General features: G+C 38.2%; 1 protein-coding gene across 6 annotated transcripts in view; it reads right to left on the bottom strand.

Annotated features, from left to right (window-relative positions):
• RPS6KC1 (ribosomal protein S6 kinase C1) overlaps positions 1 to 20,009 on the bottom strand; it is a 91,002-nt gene that overhangs the window by 7,545 nt on the left and 63,448 nt on the right. For 5 of the 6 annotated variants that reach the window (XR_012774833.1, XM_075496405.1, XM_075496406.1 and 2 more), the window contains 2 exons: positions 10,759 to 12,333; positions 10,398 to 10,487 (listed from right to left, as the gene is read on the bottom strand). Coding sequence is in view for 5 of the 6 variants with exons in the window: in XM_075496405.1 (XP_075352520.1) it covers positions 10,398 to 10,487; positions 10,759 to 12,333 (1,665 nt within the window). In the remaining variant the exon portion in view is untranslated. The remainder of the gene's footprint in view (positions 1 to 10,397; positions 10,488 to 10,758; positions 12,334 to 20,009) is intronic. The other variant, XM_075496407.1, reaches the window with a different exon arrangement.

Raw genomic sequence — 20,009 nt, 5'->3', positions numbered from 1 at the left:
ACTTCTATCAGTATCAAGAAACTTTTACAAAGATATAATGGCAGCTATATGAGGAACTGTGTCAGCATAATCAGCATAATTACAGGCATTTTTAAAATGTTTTAAGATCCCAGGCCTTAAGATCCAGATGAAGTTGAAATTATGGTAAATTGAGAGAATTTCTGTAAAAATCAAAATCTGTTCTTGCAATTTAATTTTACAGCCCTTCAGAAAGGCAGACCTTCTAGGTAACTGTCCTTTAAAAAAGAAAAACAAAAAAAACAAACTCAGGCCTTTCCACACGAACCAGCTGGCAAAAGGTTTTCATAGCATCTCTCAGTGAAACCTACTGAATGGAAATGCTGTTCCAGTCTGATTGTGATTTCCTAGTACTGTATGTTCCAATAATGTACATTCAAAAACAAGATAACATGAATGGAGGGTAAAATCTAAAAACAAATACTTTAGGCTTCTTTAGAGCAGTGTGGCTTTAATCCTGTGGATATTCTAGACTAAGAGAGCTTTCTTCCAAACAAGTGAAGATTTTTGTTTTTAAATTAAATTCCACGCTTATTCCAGAATAAGGACAGCAAAGCCAAGGGATAATTAAGATTGACTACTACATTCTCCGTTCCTATATTGCCATTAACTTCCCCATATTGACACATCTTAAATTTTAGAATAATACCACAAAAGGACATAATTCATTCTTCCCCAAAGACATTCAGTGGGGATGGGCCTCTTGAGTTACAGCCCAATATAAGAAAATATTCTTTTTTTTTTTTATAGTGAAAAACAACATCATTCTGAGCACAGGGAAAAGAAATATTACCAAAACATTTATTTCTGAGTTTTGGTATTATTTCCTTTTATGTTGGCAATCACAGATGCTGATCCAGTTCTTTGAAGCACCAAAGTTATGTTGCATTCTTTCACAGAATCACACACTGCTCATTATGGGAAGCTGATGTAACGTCACTCTCTGTCCATTTTCTTCATTAGTGAAGTAAGTAAGAGTCAAAAAGTAAACTAGAGTCCATTTCTCCAAAACCCAAGCTCATATTTTCAACTGTAAGAACACTTTAAATATATGCCAAGTCAAAACAAATGTCATTGTAGATCTCTTAAGAGAGCAGCACTGAACTCTTCCATCCACTTTTAACCGTGACCAAAATGACACAAGTGGGATAAATTGAGAACAGTCAAGTAACAGATTTCTCCCTGGGCTGAAGGGCTCTGGCTGGGTTCTCATGCACACATCAGAAACTGCGTGACAAGTCATCTGAACCAACACAGAACAGAAAATGGAAATCTCAGCTGAGGGGAACATCTGAGTATCCTTTTTTACAAAAACTAAATTTTAGCTCAACTTTTCTTATATTCCCCAATGTCTGCTTTCCTGCTGCTTTCCCTAGGTCCCAAAGTTTCCTTACTTCAGATTAAAATAAATATTTTCCTAAAAAAAAAAAAAAAAGAAAGAAAAAAATTGTAAATACTACACATAAACATGTGTTGTTTACATTCCCTTACTTCAAACAGGTCACATTACTCCTGATGCAATACGCTGATCATAATAAGTTCAGGATATCACATCAACATTACTGCATTTTATCTTGACTACACATCATGGGAAAATTTAGAAACTATAGATTATGAAGTGCTTTCAAGTGATACAGAGTAGCTAGCTAATGTAATATACCACACAGGGCATATGCCTTTTTTAAAGCTCTAATATTGCAATAAATCTGAACTACAATATCTGCCTTCACTAAGAAAACATTTTCATCTCAATCCATCAGCAAAGTAATTTAGACAATAAATGGTAGCGACCCATAAGCTTAAGTGAATAACATGGGGATATTTGTGCCAATTCTTTACTTCATGAACCTTGAAATCAAGGACCTTATCCACATTTGTACAAACATAACCATGCGCACACATGTGCCCAGTGTTGGTGTTTCTAGGACTAGCAGTACAAAATTTGCAGAAAAAAATACATCATTCTCAAATACAAAATCCTTTTAAATCAGAGAAATAAAATAGTAGGGTGGGAAAAAAAAAAAAGCAGTAGCTCTTCCAACTTTACTGCAACTTCATTAAAAGGGAAAGCTTTCTTCTTTCTCCCTTCCCGATGCATGCCCATACGACATCTAGCACCAAGTAGCACATGTCAATAGCTATGCTAAATTCCTGCACAGAAGCAATTTCAGCAGCAGCCGTTGGGGTAACTGAAGGGAAGGAGATTTGTAAAATGCTATCAGGTTCAGATAGAGACAGATGGTACAGGTAAACACCTTCACCACCCAGCACTGTCCTCCTTCCAGAGCAGCTGGTCTCAACTGAAAGGCCATTTCTTTATGGTTTCCATACTTATCTCAATATTTGCATTATACACAGTAATACCTTACTTCCTGATAAGGGATACGTAGCTGACAACACTCTGTATTTTTAAACAGAAGTGCCAGTTCTAAAGTAAAAAAGCAGACCTTCACCTCTCTTGAACACACATCCTCGATAAAGTTATTAACCATAACACCAAGACTGATTTTCTCATTCTTTCTATAGCACCTTAACCTGAAATACACCCTTCATGCTGAAGGATTTCAAAGGCTTTTACTACCACACCTCAAACATTTTCTCCCAAATACAGTTTCCTCCAGGGCTGACAATAAGGCCTCCTGACCAGCACACACAAACACTAGTTAACATAAAAGAAGCCAGGTTTAAAAGTGGACTTAGACATTTACTGTGCAACTCAGGCCAGATGGCTCGCAAATCACCAAAACCAAAAACTCAATCAAAAACTTTGTAGGATAAACTGTAACATCCAAAAAAATGCATCTGAAGTCAGTTCACAAGAAAATAGGCTCTAGGTGGAAGTAGCGCTTCTCCAAACACCTAAGAGTCAGGAAGGGCTTTGCATGAAGGTGGTTTTCCTGGAATTAAGAAAGGAACCATTTGACTCTTGGTGGATTGGTAAGAATTTCAAAACCTGAGGAGGCCCCTTCCCTTACCCCATGTTTCAAGCAGAAACAGTGTACCTTCAAATATTGTTTCTGCACTGATAAGAAAACAAGGAGACCCATCTGAACTACCATCAGGTGTCTGAAACTGTTCAGGAGGAAATGGACTTGTCCAACATCCTGAAAACATCAGACACAATGTTTTCCCCTTCTGTGGCCATTAAGATAAACAGTATTGCACGGAAAACCATTAGAGTCACTTCGGAAATTCTATTTACCTTGCACTCACTTAATTTTAAAAGCTTACTATTTTATCATATTTTAATATCTATATATGTAAAGAAGCATTTGCAGAGAACCAAGTAAAATGAGTCCAAGCTAATTTACTCTAGGCAGACTCAGTCAGCCAAGATATCGTAAGATACAGTCACTAAATAACACATCACAAGCAATCTGGCCATAATGCTTTGCCTAAAATGCTTTAGCAATTTATAAAACACAGTATTGAACCATCTACAGTTAAGTATAAAAAGTTTATCATGGTCTTTAAACAATAAAGTAGTGAGGCAAGTCCAATGAACATCTGCTAAGATCAAATGGAGTATGAAAATAGGAAGTTTCATCTTAAAGGTATTCAAAAACATATGAGCATCTATGTTCCTCTTTGGAAGAAATTTCCTCATGTCACTAACAGAAAAAAAATTAATAGAGGGAACTGTGTTCTTTCTTCCTTTTAGCAACCCAAGATGGAATTAAAACTTCCTCTAAAATAATCAGGTGACAAAAGAGACAAAGAAACTTTTTATTGCTCCGTTATCAAAACAAAGCAAACACTAATTAACCTTTCAGCCATCTCCATTTATTTTCAAAAGGCATCTTCTATACTATGGTCAAGTTTTAGCCCCATCTGTAATAATAATAATAATAGAACATAAATAAAAAACAAAAACAACCACACCACACAGGTAAATTACAGTTTCTTCCAGAGTTAACTGGCTTTTATATCAGCCAGACTAAAATACCAGATTTTTACAAATCAACAGCTTCGGTACATCTTAGTGCTTATTCTAGTTACAGAGTCTACGAAAAACCACAAGAACATGTACTTCACCTGAAACATGTAGTGTACTTACAACAAGCCTGAGTGCCAAACTACATCAGATTATTTTCAGAAAATACCCGATTCTCTCCCCAAACCTATGCTTTCCATTACCTACTCCAGGTTCATGACATCTTGCTATTTTGGGAGCAGTCAGTTGTCATTGTTTTCTGTGGGACACTCAGGTGTCTTTGGAGAGCTGTACCACTCCGAATGGTTGTTGTAAAGTTGTTATTCCCAGCTTCACAATAATCAGTACTTTTGCTGCAGCTCCAGACCTTTCCTCATTATTCATGCCAGCCATATATTTTTCATGTTAATATTTAGTCCTCTTTCCCATTGCCAGGGCTTTTCAAATCAAGCTAGCCCGTCCTTCTGTCTTTGCTGCTCAAAGCTCATTCACCTGCCCTGTTTTTTCCTTCCCTTTTTAGGATTATCCCGAGACATTAATGTCACACAAAAAGCTAGGACAGAGTCAGAGATAAAATCTAGGAAGTCCAGTCTTACACTATAACCACGAGACCAGCCCACCCCTCGACACCTCTCAGGGTCAATGGCACTTTAATCTACCACAGTTATTTTGCTTCTTAAACAATCTACTCAAATTACTATAATACAGAATAGCAGATTTAATGAGCGCCTGCAAACTCCTACTGAAAAACACATACACAAATAATATGCAGGTTTTCCAGCATCAAATATCTATTTGGTAAACAGAGGCAAACAATTTTTTCCTTATTCAGTAAATAAAAATTATAGCATACAGGCTAATAATAGCAACCTAGCAATTTTTATTTTCATACCATATGTTTTAGGTTATCAGCTGCACTTTGCATCTGTATTTTCAATTGTCTAAGAGCAGAAGTGACGTCTTCATTTGGGAGTACGAAAATCAGGTTGCACATTGAAACATTTTGGTCTTTTTTGGAACAAAATCCTTTACCCACAAAGCCTTCTTTTTGCTTAGGTTCTTCATTGTGTACAATTAGTAGTAGGTTAGATAAAACCAAATATACCATATATTTACGTGTGGGCTTCTGTGAAAGCTAGTTTGTGTAAATAAGGCTTCATTATAGCACACAGCTTATGCAAGCATTGGAATAATATGATGTATTACTGATGGCCAGTTTCCTACTTACATTTTCTATGAAGCTAAGCTCCCTTTGGCTTTACGATCTCAACAAGCCAATCTCCAGTTTTTAGTAAACACAGTCTGGTGAAAACTCATTGTTTGGACAAGAAAGAAAAAAGACTCCAAAGGCAGCCCAGTTCTGAAATCTTGTCCTCCAAAAACACTACAGGGATGCAACAGAACGCATCCCCGCTGCTGGAACAAGAACTTGGAGAGTGTAAATAAAACATCTCATTCACACATCATATTTACACAAGATGTTAGACCTGCAAGCCACTTCTACAACACACCACTTCACAGGTTAGATCGAAAAAGTACCTAAAAGATTCCTCTTTATGAGTAAATTCCTCAACTTAATCTGTTTTAGTTGAAGACAGCCTTGACTAGGCTGTGGCTGTAGACAATTTTGTCTTTCTCACAAGTATTAAGCATACTACGGAGAGGCTTTTTTTAAAAAGTTACCAATTGGATTTTAAAAATCATGACTATCAAGAATGGAATATAATTATTACCTTATTTAAAAGGTAACAACTCTTTATATATAAGATCACAAAGTTGGCAAAACTGATACTTAAATAACAGAAGGTGATCATTTGCATTTCAAAATTCATCTATCTTGCTTTTCCCTCAATTAGACCAAAACATGTTGATTCACAGGTTTGTGTGTGTGTTTGTTTCTTTTTTAAACTTATTTATAGAGCAGAATAATGGCCCCCCTGCTAGGCTGGCATTTGCTCAAGTTTCTGTCCATGTAAATTGAATCTGTTACTGGAATTTTCCCCCCTTCAGAATACCAAGGCACATTAACCAAGAGATAAAGAGATACATTGCTGATACTATCAGCCACCAGGCAGGTGGATAATGCAAGGGATTTTTTGTTAGTTTTTGTGGGGTTTTTTGGACAAATATGTGATAAGAGTTCTCAGGGGGCATGGAGAGCAAAGGGCTGTTTAAACAGAACTGAATCATTCTCATCTGATCTGCTAATAACTTTGTATTCAGACATCAGCTGCTTAGCACACTTTAAAACATTCAGAAAACAAAGTTACTATAAAGAGAAGGAAAGTTAAAAAAAAAAACCACCACCACATAACCACATAAACCTCACATTAGTCACCTTAACTGTATTAACACAGCAGAAAATCTCAGTTACAAGTGCTTAATTTCTTCTTTAAAAGCAAACGGCTTATTCTTGGCCAAAACCCCCACAGTTCTACTTGAAGTGGCGTTGAGTTTATAGAGGATGATTTATAATCCATCATTTCTCTTCTGGGTTAGAGAAACAACATTTAACTTATCATAGGTGAACAGCAAAGATTTAGTTTGGCCATTAATCAAAGTATAGCACAGGCACTACTTTTAAGCGTCTGCAGATAGCTTTGTTGTTGCAGTAGTTGGTTCAGCATGAACTTTTTTTTTTACTGAGTAGAACTATGCAGGAGTAAAGAGTTACCCAGCTTTACCAACAGACTCAACAGCACTATAACACACCACGACTCTGAGCTTGCGAGTACAATTCTTGCTATGCAAATCAGTACAAATAAACCGCATCTTCCGTCTCCAGTTCTTATGTGAAGTTAGGCAAATTAGAGCCAGCGAGCGCAACAGCAAAATCCATTAATGGTACAATGCCACCTGCCGTCAATAGTGGAGAAGTGCCACTTCTTGCAACAGATTTAGCCCTGCTTTTAATTTATCCACGATATAAAATGACAATTGTTATTTCATACGAAATTAATTATATTGCTAGCAGGGAATGGTATGCAGCTTTTTAAACTATCTCTTCCCTCATCTTTTTGACACTTCTCCATTTAGAATGTTTGCATTTGTTCTATTATTTTATATATACACTGCATAATCTCTTTTCTACATATGTAGTCACATTGCCTCTCCGCTTTTCGTAGGATAACAAGAGCTGAGCAAGTCCTTGCTATTCACCATGGCAAGGATCTGATCACTGTTTCTGTACCAATACTACCTTGCTTTGCTTTAATACAAGGTTACAACCTGGGGTACTGAAAGCCTCAAATACAAAATCCTAGACCCTGCAAGCAAGCTCCATGTAGCTGGACTTCTATTCCTCCCTGGGTCTGAAAAGCTTCAACATTAATACATTATTATCCCTAGCCCGTCCAGGAATTAGATTCTGATACATAAATTGTAGAATTTAGACTCCATGTTTTCCTTCAACCAATAGAGCAACTTAAAATTTAAGTATGTCCTCAGGCACTTCACTGCTAAGCACTTTAAAACTTGTGCTGAAAAAAGTAACACCTGAAACCTTATCAATTAAAGAGGTAAAATTGTCTCAAATACATTTTTACATCTTTCACATAACTCTGCAATATAATTGCCTACCTATTTTAAATTGAAGATATCCTGCAATCTGTTTAAATTTCACATTCATCTCTCCTTTTTCTGCCTCCAAAATTTGCTCCTCAAAAATCAATGCAGAAAAAGAACTGAATCCTAAGAATCATCATCTGTTCTCAGTCTCCAACACCAGACCCTAAAAGACAGTGTTTTGATAAAGACATCTTCCCTTTCTTGCATATTTTTAACGAGTGCATTTAAATAACAAAACGTTGAAATCACGTAACATGCAAGTTATCATATCCAAATCCTATTCTGTCCTGAACTCTAATGAAAAGACATGTCATGCTAAACACACAGAGACAAAATTTTATAAGCCAAGTTTCACTGCATCCTTCAGTTAGGAGAGAAAAGGAGAGGGGAGGCTGAGTACCCAGAGGTAAGGGAACACAGCATACAATACTGGAAACACCAGGAAAATTCAAAACAAGATAAAGACTCACTTTGAGTCATTTTATTTAGTCATTTTGTGGTATTAAGATAAGAAATCATAAGACCTGATGAAATTTTGTGAAGATCACTTGTTCACTTCTACAAAACTGCAGCCCTTCCTTTCATCAGGAAAAAAGCAAGCTGTAAGAAACATTTACGATCAGTTTTAAAAGCAACTTACAAAGAATAAAAAACCCCAAATTTGCCAATTTCTCTTAGTGCACTGAATGGAAGCACAAGTATAATTTCAAAATCCTTATTCCAAGAAGCAGCTTGAGGAGCAATGCTATCACGATAAAGGGGAGACATGGTACACTCCTTAAAATGAAAAATGCTCATCCAAATAAGGTTGGGTTTTTTTTCCTGTAACACTGGAGCCTAAAGAAAGCCCACTAACATGATTATTTTTTTAATACTGATCCAAAGTTCTAGAGCAAGATTTACCAGCAGCAGTAACTCTAAGAAAGCCCTGCTTTGGACTCAGCTATATACCATTATTGAAGGTACAGGTATTAAATCATTGCTTAGAATAGAAAGGCACATGGCTTTAAAATATATTTTGTACTGCTAAGTTATACCAAGTATTACTCTCCTATGCAAAAATTAGCATGAAATAGCTACACTAAAATAAGAGTACGCTTTGCAGAGATAACATTAAGACCAAGAAATACGAAAGGTAAGAATCATAGAGCAGTATCAATTCAGCCATCTTGCATATAACTAATATTTGCATTTGCAAATCTTCATCTTGTAGCTCGCCAGTTATGGACACACAAAGCAAACTGCAGCTTGGGGTAGGGCAGAGAGGGCGGAGAGCAGAGGGCAACTTAACCAAGAAAAGCCCGGATGGATACCACACCTGTGCTGTGAGGTGGAAATAACGATGGTGTGGAAAACTTTATGCTTGCATTTGGGGACTTCTAAATATTACTTCAACTGCTCCCTAAACACTTAATTACTGCAGGAGTTGGCTGGTTGGGGCTTAGGGGGCAAAAAAAGCCTCTCTTTGGATCCTCATTAAAATACAGAAAAATTAAGCTTTGACTTTCACAGCTCATTAATGATGACAGGGTGGGAAAAGGATGCACTTCCATCTTTGCTACTACTCAACCAGGGACCGCTTTGTACAAGGCTGGGTTAGGGAGGCAGGAAAACACCTCTTTCTAACAGGACATCATGCACGTTGGCAACCCGGACACGTTTCTATTTAACAACCACAAGAATTGCTGGGATTCTGCAATTTTCTTGTTCTTGAATTAAAGTGGGGTGAGGGTAGAATGAAGGTGTTGGGTTTACTTTGATAGGTAAAAAGAATTCTTTTCTGTACTACCCGCCCTTTTGACTTGCATCTGGATAGAGAAGATTTTATTTACTATTTATCTCAAGAGGCTGGCATTCAAATTTTTCTTGAGATCCCACCACCTTTATTCACAGAGAGCAGTTCCTTACTGTATTTCAGTTGCAGGACTAATTCACAGAATAAACACCTGATGCCAAACTAAGTTCAGAACTTCCATTGCTGATAACTCTTATTCTAAATTTTTCTGAGCACATTTGCAGACTCTGACCTTGAGGACTACCTGCATGCCAAGTTGGAATGTCTAGCCAGACCATGCACTCAGCAGAAAGAGTATGTTGGCATTTCAAATTCAGAATGAAAGAGAAACTGAAAATCTGAATAGCCACCCAGTAGTCATTTCAACTCTAAAAATAGGGGGTTTTAAGCTAGCTATGAAATTTTTAGAATATTAAGTTATAAGTAAAACACCTGATTTTTGGCTGTCACTACCATTTGACCACTATATTAGCAGAAAATAAATTGGAAAAAGGAAAAGAGGGAGGGCTTGTTTCAAGTGCCATCCTTGATATAAAAACCCAAGAGATATTGATTTTATCACCCTCATGATTGATGAAAGCAGTTCTAAGAAAAGAGCTCTCTAAACTATTTCAAAGCCAACTGTAGCTCATAAAAAGTGTCAGAGGCATCTCTGAGCCTATTAGGGTTGTATTTCTCAAACTGCTATGGTTTTTCCCCCCCACGTTCTTCACATGTATAAATTTTTGTATTTTTAGGGCTGTTGGTGTCATCTTTTCAGTCTGCCCTTTCCCTTGTTTGCTTTTTTCAGTTATCAAGATGTACTCACACATAGCAAATAATTGCAAGAAAACAAAACATTCCTTAAATTTGCTTAAATAAGACATTCAATACAATTACACTTTATGGAAATGATCTAACAAACACCACCACAGTTCAACAATAAAGCAGTTACGAGCCCTCTAGCTTTTTAATGCATTCAGGAAAAAGCAAAGAAAATTCAGATATTGCATCATCTCAAGCTCTATGCTATAGAGGTTCCATGAGAAAATGAAAGCTGCTAATCTACTTTCCAAGTGAAACATTGTAGGTGATTGCTCTAACCTGGGGCACAGTACATTCTCTCTATGGCATCGTTGTCACAGGAATCTTCAACCTCCCTCCACCTGCTAAAATACGTTAGCTGAATGTGTCCTAAAAACAAAACGACAGGAGAAATCAAAACATTTTTCCCTTCCATTTTCTGCAGAAGTGAACTGTAATTACTCCTTTTGTAGCTAAAAACAGTATCATTAAGAATAATGGCATCATTAAGTACTAGAAGCTATTACTGGGGGTGAATTTGCTGCACTGATAATGAAGCTCTAGACAGGAAATGAAGATACTAATTACAAGATAAAACGCCTACTCAGTTAATTGGAAGCAACAGCGAATAAAAAGAAATGCATTTGCAAAAGTTCCTGACCTCTATCATTCAATAAGATGTTGTTTGGGTTCAAATCGCGGCACACAATTCCTTCTCTATGTAAAGCATCAAGGGCTACAACCATTTCAGCTGCCCATCTTTGAATGCAATCCTCTGGGATATAAAACCTGGAGGTTATCGCTAATCTTTCATCGAGGTCCTGAAAAATTTGATGTATTTCCTTCTCCCCTGCTACTGCTATTTTGTCTTCCCTCTTTGGTGCTGTCTTTTTACTTTCAGCTCCTGGTAGCAAAGCCAAGTCTGTTTCCTCTTTCCCAAAGTCTTCAGTTTGATCGGAAAACAGCAACACTGCTTCATTTCCTAGGTCTCCGTCCAAGCTAACATCTTGAGCACCTGAGAGCGGGTTGGAAACAAATAAACTTTCTTCTTTGCTCGTCACGCTTAAGGAGCAGGCTCCAAGCCCTTGAAACAGAGCCCCGTCTTCTGAACTACCTACCTCTTGGTCAGATGTAAAGAGGGTCGCAAGAGCTCCCTGCGTGACACTACTTTGTCCATTTGCTTCCTCGCGGGAAGGATCACCCACTTCTGGTGCCACAGGATTTGGCTCTTGATCAAATGCTTTGCATGGCTCTGCAGAATTATTTAATTGTAAGACATCAGGTGTTTCTAATAACTTTACTTCCAACATGTCCCTATCAGTTTTTGTAAACTTTGTTGGCCTTGACACTGCTGCCTCTTCTGTTTCATCAGACATACCAGGTAAGTTTATTAGGAGATCAGGCCTTCCTTCATCAATACTATTTACATCATCAGAAGCAGCATCCTTAAAGGAGATAACTGGCACAGAGTCATTTGAACCCCTGCTTACAGTGTCATGAGCTCTCACACCCATTTTGCTCTCTAGGGCATCCAAGCTTCTGTCTTGATCTGGGACAGAAAACAATGGCTTCAAAGGCTCCGATTTCAGGTTATATAATTTTTCTCCAAAATCAAGCCCCAGGAGCTCACTAGTGCTATCTTTGCTGTCTATCCTGAAGAGTTCCATGGGGCTGTTCTTTGATTTAGTTAATGAGTCCAATATCCTAGTAGGGCTAGCTATTTCCAACTCAGCATCATCAATGAAAAGCTTTCGTTCCTGAGGTGCAATCTGAGAGGTGAAGCTATCACTGCCAACGACACTGTATTTCTGTAAGCAACATCTCTCTTTGGTATTTAGACCTTCGCTCTCCAGTTTAACCACCGGTTCCTCATTTAGAGAGCCAGAATCAATTTTTTCTTGCCCATATTCATTGCATAATGTTAAATAACTAGTAGTGCACTCTTCTTCTGAGCTGGATCCTGAGTCCATCCACTTTGAACTCTCTTGGCCATCTTCCTGGTTGCTGCTGTCATCCTGAGAGCTCGGCGTTAGGCTGCTCTTCAGTGGGACCACCTTCAGCATGCTCTCCCCGTAGCTTTCTCTGGAATCAGTGCTGCTACCAAATTCTTTAGGACTAGGTGTTGGCTGCTCCAGGTAAATTTTAGTTGAAGTGGATGTTCTGGGTTCAGGAATTTCAAAGCTCTCTTCAGGACTTCTGTTTAAGAACTTACTGACATAAGACCACAGTTTTCCTCCTGCAAGAAAAGAGGGGGCAGGGGGGAAATCTCTTAATTTCACTCAAAACAGAATCAGTTTCATTATGAAACAGGAAAATACCCTCATTGTCACAATACAGTATATCCTTATGCCCACAGAGCAAGTTGGATCTGCTACCCCAGGAGGAAATAATTACAGGGACCACAACTTGCTTTTCAAGCAGATTTGTATTAATACATAAATATTTAAAGAGCTGCATCTGAGATTAAGCTTTTTTTTTTTTTTTTAACTTCAGTAAAGTCTCATTTCAGAGTCTGTCTCAAGTTGCATGGCAGTGACTACTCTCCATCTGCTGTCTCAAAAGAAAGCAAAAACTCGGGAAGATCAAATGGTTTAGTACCAATCACCAGTTCTGCCTGTACTGAATACTTCTGTATCACAGCTCCAAGCTCATGAACAACATTAGGGGAGATGGACTAAAAACTAATTAGCAAGTTTGGTAAGGGGAAGGGAATTACCTCATATTAGCAGGATATTTTAAGGATCTGTTCCTCTATTTGAATAAGTGGGTTTTGTTAGTTAAATATGGATATATTTCTCCCTTTAACTTTAGAACTCAAGAAAGTTTTTTACGCCTTGCTGCATTACACAAGGATTTATCAATACTCTTAAGTTACACTGGCAAACCAGTTCCTTCACATCACAGACTCTAAGAAAGTTACAGCTCCCAAAGTAATAGTTACATTTAAAAAATAAAAAACAGGGATCTCTATGTTTCCAAATATCGTACATATAAAAAAAGCTTACAGATTACAAAACATAATTTGCACAAAACAAATCAAGAAGTTACTGCATCTCTTGCACATGCCAAAGAATTTAGCTTAAAGCTAGAAAGCCACCTTTGATAACTTACAGAAAAATGCAAAGTCAAGACATTTCAATTTAAAAGATTGTACAGAACTTCTGGAAAATGCAGGAGTTCTAACAAAATCTTTGTAGAAGAAAAAAATAAGTATCCAGCCCACTGGGCATCTGCAAAGTTTTGATTGCTTTTTGTGGTTTCCTCTTTTTTTTTTTACTTATTTGGATAAAAGGGAGTTTTATATTTTTCCAAAATACAGTCTTTAATAGTTATTTTTAAACACTCTCCTTACCAGGCAAAATTCCTTTAGAAAGTACAATAAAAAAATAAAGTATTTTTCATTGCCTAGGAAGAGGTTTTCTATATTCCCAGGTATTTAAAAAAATAACGTCTCAAAGGCAGAAAAACCTTGATACCCTAAAAATGAATTTGAATAATATAATGTGGAGTTTTCTTGCCCTCCATCCCCCGGCTAAGACCAGACTTGTTTTTGAAGGGGGAGAATCTCACTGGTTGCGGTGAAACTAAGTATATTAAAAATACTAGAGGGAATTCTAACAGCTTGAGTCCAATGGTAAAAATGACAACTTAGATCTAGTAATGCACATGGTTTCTGCCATAAGCTACAAATGAACTTCGTAGGTCAGAATGACGCTTGCCACCTTCTAGAAGTCGATGACAAAGGATGCCAGGTAAATGAACAGGAGCAAACAGAAGCAATGCTTGTAGAGAAGGGAACAAGAACTGCTCTGCTGACCACTGTACTGCATAAGCACTTTAAATACTTACCCAAAGATGCATTCAAAATACCTACAAACGTGCCATGCCACAGTAGCAAGACATGGCTCATCAGTCACTCCCAGCAGAGCAGCAGCCCTCGGCCCAGAGAAGCAGGCTGCCTGCCTGGGCAGCGACTGGCTCTGAGACTGCCTGGACACAAGCGACCTGCCACCCTGCATCAGTGAGACCAAGGGCCCTGGTCCTGCCAGAAGTGCCTGACAAGCAGGACCCTGCCTCCACGAGAAGCAGTAGTCCATGCAGACTGTTAAGATGAAGCCACTTGCCTTAAATACAACATGTCACACAGCTGTTCAGCAGCGCAAAGGCAGAGCCAGGGCACTGCCGTGCCTTCTGAGCCCTGCAGCCTGCATAGGACTTCAGAATTACTGGGTTTAAGCTGATCTGGTAAAAATAAAAGTTGTTCATCCCAAAATCACCAATAATTCTTTTTCTAATATTACATTTTTACATTTATTCATGCTTTTCCTATGAAATGGCAGGGAGAGAAAACAACAGAAGTGAGAATAAGAGTGAGAACATACATATTTTTATATATGTGTGGACTTCATCCTCTTTTCCACACTTTCATCCATGACAAAAGAAGCAACACAAAAGTTTAATTTTATCCCAAGATTCTGATGGAACAATATTTTTATAACAATTAATTTTCTTTAAAAATTCAATTAAATTCCTTTAAGTAAACAGTGCTTGCAAAATAAGTTTGGCCAGTTTATTAACTAGGCATGGAATTATTCAGGGTCTTTTCATACCAAACAATAAAATGTCATTTGACAACCACGCTCCTGCTGCATTTAATAAAACACAAAGCTGCCCCATCCCACCTGCATTATATTGATTAGTACAAGCAAATGCTAAATATTTCCGCTTTTATGTTACTAGTGTTTATTATTTGTGCTTCACAAATTTCTTATGAAAACACAAACCTCGGGTTTCAAAGGGTGTTCACAGAACATGACACATGAAGACCCGCGTTACATTTCTGCAGCTTTGGATAGTGCCTGGCACAACAGCACCTCAGCCTCCAGGCATGGCTTTAATGAAAACATTAGCACCATCAGTCCTTCCTCAGGTGCAAGTAGTAAGAAAAGGTCTTTCTAATGGAGGCCTGGGTTGAGCTTTGACCCAGGGATGCAGAAAGCTCAAAACCTTATTTCTATTGTCACGTTTTTTCCTGTGTCATTACTGGACACCAGGTGTGCTTTTACGTGTGACACCTGAACAGCTCTCACTGACCTAAATGGGATCATACCCCTATATTAAGATAGGAAGGGGCTGGGCTGCCCGGCAGTATGAAAAGTGCAAGAATTATCCTCGCGCAACTTAGCTTTTCACCTATAGACAGGTCAAGCTTCTCTCAGGACAACTCCTGTCTTCCGCTCCCTCCACCTCACTTCACGCAAGTTTTCATGCAGCCTCCACTAGATTTTGGCCTCTACTTGAAGTCTTAGTGTAGCTTAAGAAAGAAGGAGACCCAAGAAGGATTAAGGAAGGAAAACAGACGTGATAAGATCGATCCTTCAAAACCCCACAGAAAAATCACTGGAAGAGTCAAGAGGTTCAGGCTATGTTTTTAAAAATGTTCAATTTCAAATGCTTTCAGCAAACCTAAAATTTGCAAAAGACAAAAAAAATCTCTTTATCCTTACAGTATTCAGGAATTCACAACTGTCCACCTGTGAAAACAGACAGAACTGCAACAATGACTCATTTTCTATTTGTAAATGTATTATCTTACCTGTTTAAAAAAGAAGTTGCTCATTAATAAAAGTCGCTTGGACTTGGAAATCACAGTGGAAATGACTACTTACTGCAACTCCAATTTAGAGTGAAATGTAAGTAAATACCAAAAAAAATTATGTCCAAATATGTTTACATACAAATATTTCAAGACTGGCCTCCTGGTCAAGTGGAAATACGTAAATAAATGCTATTCAATAATTGTGTTCTATAGTGAAAAACAACAATTTTATTCCTTTCTGAAAATGTCCAATCCAGGGTCAAACAAGAGTGATATTTGTATCTGGGTATATAATTATGCCTTTATGAATGACATACTAATAATCTTTCCCCCTCTCCCCATGTGTTGTGTAAGATCAAGAAAACCCATTAGCAAGCCATGCTAATACAGTATCAGGAATCTATAAAAACTAAAATTACAGAAATCAATCCAAACAAGTAAGCTTCAGTCATTGTCAGATAGTCTAACATACTAAACTATAAAAGCTACCATTTTAAGCTGAAGTTTATTAGTGTTTAATACAATTTCAGAAGTACAGTATTAACATAACTAATTATTAAGATTATTTTCTTCTACCATGAACTGACTCTACAATCAGTCTAGCTCACTCTTTCTGGTTTTATTAGCACATGAAAATCACCAAGCCCTACAGTCTTCTGCAGTCATTCAATGTAAAATTAGTTATTGGAATTGCCTTACTTAACCACATTTCCAGCACTCTGGAGGTTATACCTCTGCTTCAAGAGGCAGAATCTAAAAAGTTAGTGTCCAAAATAATCAACAGGCAATTTCAGCATGAAGTGACCAAGCAATGAAGCTGGCTGGGAATCCTGTTAGTTCCATAATATTTTTATATTCTTTCAAACATTTCTGCAGTTTGTTGTTGTTAATAGCACTTGACACAGGAACATCAAAGAGAAGAAGATACAGAGACTTTATAGTATGTAATATAGGATAAAATGAAACCTAACAGATCAGCAAATTTAGTCTGCTAAGCATGTTTTTGTTCTAGCTGACAAGAAAAATTCACGACCTGTTGGATTTTTCCTCACCTGGTGCTCAGACACTTACCATCTCAGCTTCGCATCCTGAAAGACTGGCTGACTAAGGAGACATATTCCAAAATAAATCAATGGTTTTTGCTAGCTTGGCCCATGAGTTTACTCTGAAGGACGATATACTCCAATTCCTGCAGAACTGGAATGCAGCTAAGAATGCAGTAATCACTGTATTTAGGAAATCCCACACAAAGTCAACATGAACAATCCCACACAAAGTCAACATGAACAATCACAAATAATTGTGATTGGATAGGAAAGAAAAACAGAGTACTGAAAGACATCTGCTTGAATTATTCTCCAAAACCGGGCCCAACTCTCTACACCACTGCATAAGAATTTGTTTATGGCCAGGAGCACCAATCCTAAGTCACCTCATGCAAACTAATATTCTTCCTTGCTGGAAAAAGAACAACCTTAAGGTTTTCTTAGAATCACTGTCCTCCTTTTCAATAAAGACATGTCTACTGGTAAACTTCATCATGTTAATATACAATGACTACCTAAAATTATTCTTGTACAGTTTCTAGGCCAAAAGGGAACCAGACATGTAGGCACTTCCATGACACAACAATAATGTTTCACAGCATCCCAACGGCAGCCACAGCGGTGTTGCAGAGTACACATGAATTGGAAGCTAATCTCCAACCTAATCTCTAACATGACAGTAGTTACAAACACCAGCCTTGTATACACGGCTGCTTCCACTGCTGCTGGTGAATCTCTGCTACAAAGTTTGCTAGTTTAGGCAAAGCTCCCACTTCCCGATGCACTTTGAGCAAAAGCTATTATTCCAAAGCAGCCTCCTGAAAAGTCACTTGCCAAGGACCATATCACCTTTCCTACATTTTCCAATCACTGTCGAATCTTTACAGATAGTACTATCTCCTTTCCTAACGACAAATCCTCAGCTTTGCAAGCCAGAATGCTACCGCCTTGCTGTCTATTGATTCCTGCGTGCAGCAAGCCTCTTCAGCATGAAGTTTCTTGAGTGCTCTCCAGATTGATAGGAACTCCAGCTTGTTTATGCTTAAGGAGATTTGACAGCTTCTAACAGCCACTTAAACTTTGATGTCCCATGGAAGCCCCCCAGCCTATTTTTGAAGCATCTGTTTCTAAAATTTCTGGAGTTAGTACTGCCAAGAAGAAGCGAGGCCTTATTAACATCAGATTGGCTCTCTACCACACTAGAATTTGCCAAGTGCTTTCCAACAAAGCTACAAGATAACTTCATGGACTTTCGTGCTTCTGAGACACCCTTGAAGACTCCAGCTGTGGCCATGAGAAAAGCCTGTAAGAGAACCCAAGACCTTGTTCACCAATTCTGAACATGCAATGGCATGATGATTTAAAAAAAAAAAAAAAAAAAGAAAAAGTCTTCATCTTGAGCGTATGGGTCAAGCTTTCAGAATTCCATACAAAACCCAATAGTGCTGTACTTAATACAGCTAAAATTTACTACGAACAGGAAATAGCAAGCTGCTGAGCAAATACATAATATCTGTACAAAATGTTAAAACCTCCTCTGAATTTGCTATAACTCAAGCTATTGCCCACTTAAATTAATATTTTACTCTTGAACTTTCCAATGGTGCAGCTAACACACCTAACATAATAAATCCCCAAAAGTAAATACTTATAAATTTGACTGGCAGTATTTTCTTTCCTATTGGAACAGAACTACCTGGATGGAGTATGAATGTTAAGAGCATTCATGAAGTTACGGAATAAAATTTCAGACACTATCGCTTACAAAGCATTGTCCTAGAAATTTCTATCCCTTCCCAAAATAAGCTACGAGTACCTTCTCTACTTATATTTGGTGCGAGATGGATGAAATTTTAAGACAGCTTTATCTGTAGGGATTCCAAAGCTTGAAAATGAAGCCTTTCTCCTGAATCACTTTCCAGCATCAGTCTCGTGGGACAGGGTGACATGCAGAGGCCATGCAGTTCTACAGGCAACAAAAAATTATTGCCCCAGTTAGGTATCTGGGATCAGACGCTACACCTGCAATACGCCTTTTTGTATACATTCTCAGGCAATTTACTCATGACTTTGTACTCCAGCTATCCCTCTTTAGAACAGAATATATCACTCCTTTTCCTCTCCCTTTGCCTGTTCTGACCCTAGTCACTAAGTTCATGAAAGCGGGCAACTACCCTTAAAGAAATTAATCTTGTTAATTCCCTGAAAATCAGTGAAAATTCCTTACAGGACATCATAATTTGTCAATGGTTTGCAAACAAGGATAGCAGTGAATCCATTTCCAAACTACTTGCTGCTTTATCAGATAATGAGGGAAAACCCTATGCAGTTTGTAACTTATACCCACAAGTGTCCAAGTCAAGTGAACCCATGTATCATGCATTACCAACAATAGCCCTCACCCACATCAAAATCCCTTCTGGTCGCTGCAGCTCTCCCCTTCCTCCCCAGCACAGCCTGCCAGTCCTCCATCCTCTCTGCAATGCTCCCCAGTTCTTCCCACACTCCCTACCCTCTATTCCCCTTCAGAGCTCTCCCTGTAGAAAGCACTCACTTCGTCTGCACCTCCTCTCCCAACTCCACCTCAAAATAACCCATTTCCCTCCCACGTCTCCTACTTGCACGTGTTAGACCCTCAGCTGGGAGGCAACATGAGCTGTGGCTGCTTCCAAGTGTGTGTTTGCTGCCTGGCCAGCCAAAATGAGGATGCTTGAGAGACACCACCTTCACTGTTGGCAGACCAAACAAATGGTGTGGGGTGCTGCACAAGGCTGTGTGTTGCACAAACCTGATTTAGAAGGCACTTAGTAAATTAAAAATCCTTCCCCCACAGAACTCAAAACATGTTACAGCCAATGTTGGTAAGAGCAAGACATTCAGGCCAAGCACGTTTCACTGGATTTGTGACTCTGTCAAAGATGACCAGGAGAGAGTCATTCCTTCTTAAGGACAACACCCCATCCATCCCAAATGTTAAGCTGAGGTTTCTGTTCTTAAATGAAAGAGCTCTGATCATGCAATGTCTCCATTTTCCTCACTGTTGTCACAATAAAATTATCACTGCCAGGAGATCATCTTTGTCAACTGGTCACATTAAGCTTTGCTTTAAAATTTTTGTTCTTTCCATCTGACGACTACTCCCCCCACATTCCACTACTTTTTCACCCACTTTTCCATCTGTCTTCAGAAGGAACATTCTTCCTGAAGAAAAGAGCAAAACTGTAGGTCTTCAGAAATTGCAGAAATATTAGGAACAGTTTTTTTTAA

The sequence above is a fragment of the Mycteria americana genome, chromosome 3 (assembly GCF_035582795.1).
Source record: "Mycteria americana isolate JAX WOST 10 ecotype Jacksonville Zoo and Gardens chromosome 3, USCA_MyAme_1.0, whole genome shotgun sequence".
NCBI lineage: Eukaryota > Metazoa > Chordata > Aves > Ciconiiformes > Ciconiidae > Mycteria > Mycteria americana.
Note: the sequence above shows the minus strand (reverse complement) of the source record. Positions and strands in the feature narration are given on the sequence as shown.